The sequence below is a fragment of the Mastomys coucha genome, unplaced genomic scaffold (genome assembly GCF_008632895.1).
Source record: "Mastomys coucha isolate ucsf_1 unplaced genomic scaffold, UCSF_Mcou_1 pScaffold9, whole genome shotgun sequence".
NCBI lineage: Eukaryota > Metazoa > Chordata > Mammalia > Rodentia > Muridae > Mastomys > Mastomys coucha.
In genome coordinates, this window is record NW_022196915.1 from 901,960 (window position 1) to 908,176 (window position 6,217).

A 6,217-nucleotide genomic window follows, 5' to 3' on the forward strand; every position below is an offset into this window, starting at 1 on the left:
GTTTTAATTATATTTTTACACTGATGTTTCCTAGAACACAGATTTTCAAAGTCTGCTCCAAGGGCATTTTGGAGTCCCTGACATCCTGTCAGGATTCTGAGGGTCTTCCATTCTGAGGACTACATATCTGTGAAAGGCAGCTATTTCATGTATTTAATTCAAAAGAGGCTAGTGCAGCATATTGTCATACAATAACTACAGGCACAAATTGAAGGTTCTCTTTGTCTCCTGCTAAGCAGCACTAAAGAGAATTACAAAATATAAAACAGTGCTATTCTATAATTACACTTTGTTTTAGAAACTGTAGATTTTCATAAAATTGTGTTCCTGAGCTTGTCTCAGTTGTAAAAGTGCTTGTTGTGCAGGTATAAATCATGAATTCAGATCCCTAGCACCCATAAATAAAGAACCTGATGTCCTACCACCCTGGAAGTGAGACAAAGATATCCTCTGAGATTGTTGGCCAGCCAGTTTTGCCTAATTGATAAGCTCTGGATGTGGTAGGGACCCTGTTTCTAGATGATGATGTTGATGATGATGATGATGATGATGATGATGATGATAATAATAATAATTCTAAAGGACTGGTGACACACTCCTTTAATGCCAGCATGCAGGAAGAAGGAGAATCTCTGTGAGTTCAAGGCTAGCCTGGTCTAAAGAGCAAGTGCAGGACAGCCCGGACTCTGTTTCACATAGAAATCCTGCCTGGAAAAACAATCAATTAATCAAACAAACAAACAAATAGGTAAATTAAATAAGTGGTAGAACATGATAGAGGAAAGCTCCACGTAGTTCACATCCACATATACATTGACAAGTGTACCCCCTTCACAGTGTTCTTTATGCCAGCTTATCATGGTAATTAATATTATTATTTAAATTGATAGTAGCTATTTAAAGTATCTTTTAATTTCATATACACAGCCAGGGTCTCTTACAGAAGACCTGCCAGGATGAGGGTTTGGCATCTTTATGCTGGAATGTTTGAAGGACATTTTTAGTAAACCCTGTTCCACTGCATTGGTGCTAGGCAACAGTAATTTGTTAATACTTTTGTGACTGGTGGTGTGTCAGCTGCTTTGCTAAATGTTCTATGTATTTGAAGAAATTTAATTGTATAGCAAGCTGAAGCACAGAAAGGTAGTTTTTTAAACTAAACAGTTGACTGAAGTGACCTTGCTCCTCATACCTGAACACACTCTCTTTTAATGAATGGTCTGTGGATCAACTGCCTCTCCAATGTATCAACAATACACCTATTTGCTTCTTTACTGTAGAATGTTGGTCCAGTCCTTTTAGTCCAGAACTTTTAGTTCTGTCACCATAGTTACTCATCAAATATATTTCTGTACACTCATTACTGTAAAGTTATTTCAGTATGATGAGTTCTAATTGTAGTAATTTTATTTACAGTTTATCCCAATGCCAGTTCTGTATGGTGTTTTCCTTTATATGGGAGTTTCATCATTGAAAGGAATTCAGGCAAGTATTTAATAATGGAACAATTAAAAATTGCAGAAGTTGTGCTTGTGACTATTTTTGGTCTGGTTGCATCAAATTGACATTTACTGAGTGATTAATGCTCATTGTATATCTTACCCAAAGAATGAGATGATTAACTCACCTCCTTTTACTAAAGCCCAATAAAAGGTCACATATCAGCTCAGTGAAGACCTGAGGGAGGTCTCAGTGTAGTGAGGGAGGACCAAAGGGTCAGGATGGAAAGACCTAGCTTTTATAAAAGTGTATGTCACAAAGAAGCCTAGCACATAAATTGTTTTCTGCAGTTCTTAAAATGATGACTGATGGAAACGGGGACCAGGACATTGAGGCAGTAGGGCTCAGTGGAAGTTATGCAGTAAGGAGACTAGAGCCAGTGATCCCCATACTTTGTGGAAACAATCTGCTGAAATTTACTCAGGTTTGTATAGAAACTGTGTAGATTAGCAGTGATTTCCACAGTGGCTGCCTCTTCTTATAAAAACTATGTTTTCCAGTCAGTCATTGATGTAAAAGGTAGCTGTTAGCACTTCACAAAGCCAGCAATTTTTTTTTTTAAATCATGTCTACTATCTTAGTTAGGGATACTGTTGCTGGGAAGAGCCACCATGACTATGGCATCTCTTATGAAAACATTTAATTAGGGCTGGCTTACAGTTTCAGGGGCTTAGTCTGTTATCATCATAGTGGAAAGCATGGTGACAAGCAGGCAGACATGGTGCTTTAACTAGACTTCTACATCTTGATCCATAGGCAGCAGAAGTGAATGCCACACTAGGGTAGCTTGGGCATCAGACTTTAAAGCCCACCCCCTATTGACACACCTCTTCCAACAAAGCCATACCTCCTAATAGTGATACCACCTATTGGCATATGGGGGCCATTTTTATGTGGACCACCACATCTACCATGGTGAAGGAGTGGAGATACTATCTTATTTACTTAATGTTTATAGCAGTTTTGTGAGGTCAGTAGGTTATTTCCAGTTCATAAATGAGGAAATTAAAGTTCAAAAACATCTAATGGGTGAATGGTGGCTTCTGTTCATAGCTGTAGTGGTTGGTATTAAGTTTAGAAAAACCTCAGAAGGCTGTTCATATTTAATTTTACATCCTGGAAACAGTTCAAAGAAATTTAGTGCATTTGAATATATGCACTGTATATAAGATACATTTATCAAAATATTATAATCTACCAAAGTAAAATACTTTATTTTGTTTTGCTTTTTTAAGTCAAAGCTGCCCTCATAGACTGACTTGAACCTACAGTAGTCTCCTGCCTCATTGTTGATAATTGTATGATTACTGATATAAACGACTAGCTCTGTCTGCTTTGAGGTTGTTTTTTTTTTCTTTCTCCTTTCTCTTTATATCCAGAGATTCTTTCTCAGAACATTCTTCGGTACTATTAAAACACACCCAAGATCTTATAGTTTCATTTAACACACACTAAGACACACACATACACACACACCCCTAAAAATTATTATTTTTTAAATAGCTAAGATGTTTTTGGTTGATGGGTATTTTTTTCTTCATTACATGTGTAGTTTTTTGACCGTATCAAGTTATTTGGAATGCCTGCCAAACACCAGCCGGATCTCATCTACCTCCGCTATGTCCCTCTGTGGAAGGTGCACGTGTTCACAGTCGTCCAGCTCACGTGCCTAGTCCTGCTGTGGGTGATCAAAGCCTCTGCTGCTGCAGTAGTTTTTCCCATGATGGTGAGTTTTTCAGATTTATTTTGTTACTAATTCATAATGGAATTATTTTCATTATAATGTTTAAATATTATAATTGGCCTCTAGGGAGAAATGTATCCTTTAGATGATCTGAATTATTTTTAAAATATTGATGAACTGTTTCTAGTTATAAACTAATACTTTCCATTTTGAGTATTTTCATATTCTGAAGTTGTTTTAGTTCTTGGACTGGAGGGCTCTATTTTGTAGTTCTAAGTAAGTCTGGTACTTAGGACATTCATAGAACAAATGTGATAGGCAGATGCATAAAGCAAAGCAACTAAACTATCTTGGCTTTGAAGTAGAATTCTATAATGTGTCTTTTTTAGAAACTGACAGATCTAAAGTTTTAAGATGTAGGAAGGCCATAGAGGATTTTAATAAGTCATAATCCACATAATTCATTAAGTCACCATTCAGTATTATTTTTGCACAAGAATTATGCAGATAGGTAGGTAATATTTGTCTTTTTTTATGAGTACTATGTAAAAGATAAGTAGTGATTTAGCTTTAGAAAACATTAAAAGACTCAATTGTTAAGACTAGCTAAGAAATACTTCTTGATCGCAGTTAAATTTCATGTCAATGTGAAACTATTAAAGTATCCTTACAGATTTTTAAATTAAATCCTATGCAAAATACCAGGCTAAAGAATCCTATGGACTTAAGAAAAAAACATTATTACAAAATGAAGCTTTGAGCACAGGTAGGGTTATATACTTGGAGGAAGATGTGTACCATACATAGGCTTTGTTATCCACTAAGGCAAAATAAATGTAGCAAAAATCAGTAGTAGACCAGTCTCTCTCCCAAGTCGGGGATAAAAGAAAATGAGAGAATAAAGTGTTTATGTAAGCTCAAGAAGCAAAGAGATGTAGCCACAGATGCACAAGAGACTCGAGTGGACTTTAGTCCTTTGGACACCTAGAACATAAAGGTCAGTGAATATTTCTCTGTAAAGGGCCAGATAGCAAATACTTTAGGCTTTGTAGGTTAGGAGAATATTATGTATGTATTTGAATAATATAAAAGAGAAATACATTTTTATAATTTGGTACTTGTAAAATTAAAGGAATAGTTGGACTTTTTCATGCAGAAGTACTAAAGAGAAGAATGGCATTCTCTTTCACTGAGGGAACATTTCACTCTATTCAGATTCAAGGTCAGTGCTATGTTTATTGCCAAAGTTGGGGTTGTTACTCAGTACTGCTTAGGATGTGAAAAGATGGAATTTGATTTTTAACACTGAAGTAAAGGAGGAATAAAGAATGGAAACAGAAAAACCTTTATTTTCAGAATTATTCTAAAAGTTTTCTATAAAATCCATTCTTAGTTCATGAGCTCTACAAAAATGGCTACTAGCCCCTATTTAACTTAGGGCCTATGAATTGCCACTTCTTGATCTATAGGAAGTGGGTTATTATTATTTTATGTAATGAATTTTCACAGGTGGTACAAGCAGAAGGGCTAAACCAGGGGATAGTCCAGGTGCAAGTCGAGACTAGAAAAGTAGCTGAGAATACTAGGATCAGGTCAATGAATGTTAAAAGTTCAGATATTGATCGTATTTCTAGAAATAAGGAAAAGCTAGAATTTTTTCTTAGGAAACACTAGTAAGATCTCAGTAGTAAATATAATGAAGTTGCCGGGCGGTGGTGGCGCACGCCTTTAATCCCAGCACTTGGGAGGCAGAGGCAGGTGGATTTCTGAGTTTGAGGCCAGCCTGGTCTACAGAGTGAGTTCCAGGACAGCCAGGGATATACAGAGAAACCCTGTCTCAAAAAATCCAAAAAATGTAATGAAGTTGTGAAAGATCTGTAGTATCTATAGTATCTTCTTAGTAAATACAATCAGCTTAAAATGCTAGCATATAAGCTTAGCACTATTAATTAGCATCATATACAATAATAAAGCAGATAGTGATACTTGAGCATCAAAAGGAATTATCAGCGTATATACTCACGGTCCTTCCAACATATTTTCTGGATAACAAAATGAAAACAGTCCACACAATATGGAGCTGGCATAGCAATGAGTAAGAAGACCACAGAAGCAGACTGATAAGGCCAGATGTGTGTGTGTGTGTGTGTGTGTGTGTGTGTGTGTGTGCGCGCGTGCGTGTGTGTGTGCGCGTGCGCGCGCGCGCGCCACACGAACTCAGAAATCCACCTGCCTCTGCCTCCCAAGTTCTAGGATCGAAGGCGTGCGCCACCACTGCCCAGCAGAAAGTTACTTTTAAATGAGGAGAAAACAAGGAATGGATGAAACATTTGCAAATATTCATAGGAACTGTCACATGATAGCAAGCTACATACACCCTTCCTCATTGAAAACTAAAGCTCAGACCTGAGATCGGGTATTCTAATGCAGTATTGAAGAGTTGCAAAGCTTTTTTTATGATAGGCACTTAGATAAAGTAAAATCTTTATTGAGAAGGGCAGAACAACTTTTAGGAAGATACAAATAAATAACATTCTAAGTAAGAACTAGATTTGGGGCGGGCAGAGGGCTTTTGAGACAGGATTTTTCTGTGTAGTGTAAACAAAATTTTAAACAAGATGAATGCAGCATTTCCTATTTGTATTTGCTTTAGCAAATTTGCTCTCCTTCTCTCAGTGTTATGCATTTTGTTTCTGTCTCTCCCATCTTCAGGTTCTTGCGTTAGTCTTTGTGCGCAAGCTCATGGATCTGTGTTTCACAAAGAGAGAACTCAGTTGGCTTGATGATCTCATGCCAGAAAGTAAGAAAAAGAAAGAAGATGACAAAAAGAAAAAAGAGAAAGAGGTAAAAAGGCATTCCTTTGTTTAAGGATTTGCACCATTTAGCACATACTGTTACCATCCTCAAGGAACTTTATGAAGCACAAACACTGCTGATTATTCTGTTTTACTCTTTTCCCAATCTTGCATAGTCCGTAAAACTAAAAGCAAACAATCCAGGCAGTGGTGGCACACGGCTTTAATCCCAGCACTT

At 36.9% G+C, this 6,217-nt stretch overlaps 1 protein-coding gene across 5 annotated transcripts in view; it reads left to right on the forward strand.

The window, feature by feature from the left end:
* Nucleotides 1-6,217, forward strand: part of Slc4a7 (solute carrier family 4 member 7) — an 89,137-nt gene that overhangs the window by 71,412 nt on the left and 11,508 nt on the right. For 4 of the 5 annotated variants that reach the window (XM_031362282.1, XM_031362281.1, XM_031362279.1 and 1 more), the window contains 3 exons: nucleotides 1,417-1,485; nucleotides 3,053-3,226; nucleotides 5,897-6,028. In XM_031362282.1, coding sequence (XP_031218142.1) covers nucleotides 1,417-1,485; nucleotides 3,053-3,226; nucleotides 5,897-6,028 — 375 coding nt within the window. Of the gene's footprint in view, nucleotides 1-1,416; nucleotides 1,486-3,052; nucleotides 3,227-4,340; nucleotides 4,407-5,896; nucleotides 6,029-6,217 lie in introns of those variants that run through there. The other variant, XR_004116330.1, reaches the window with a different exon arrangement.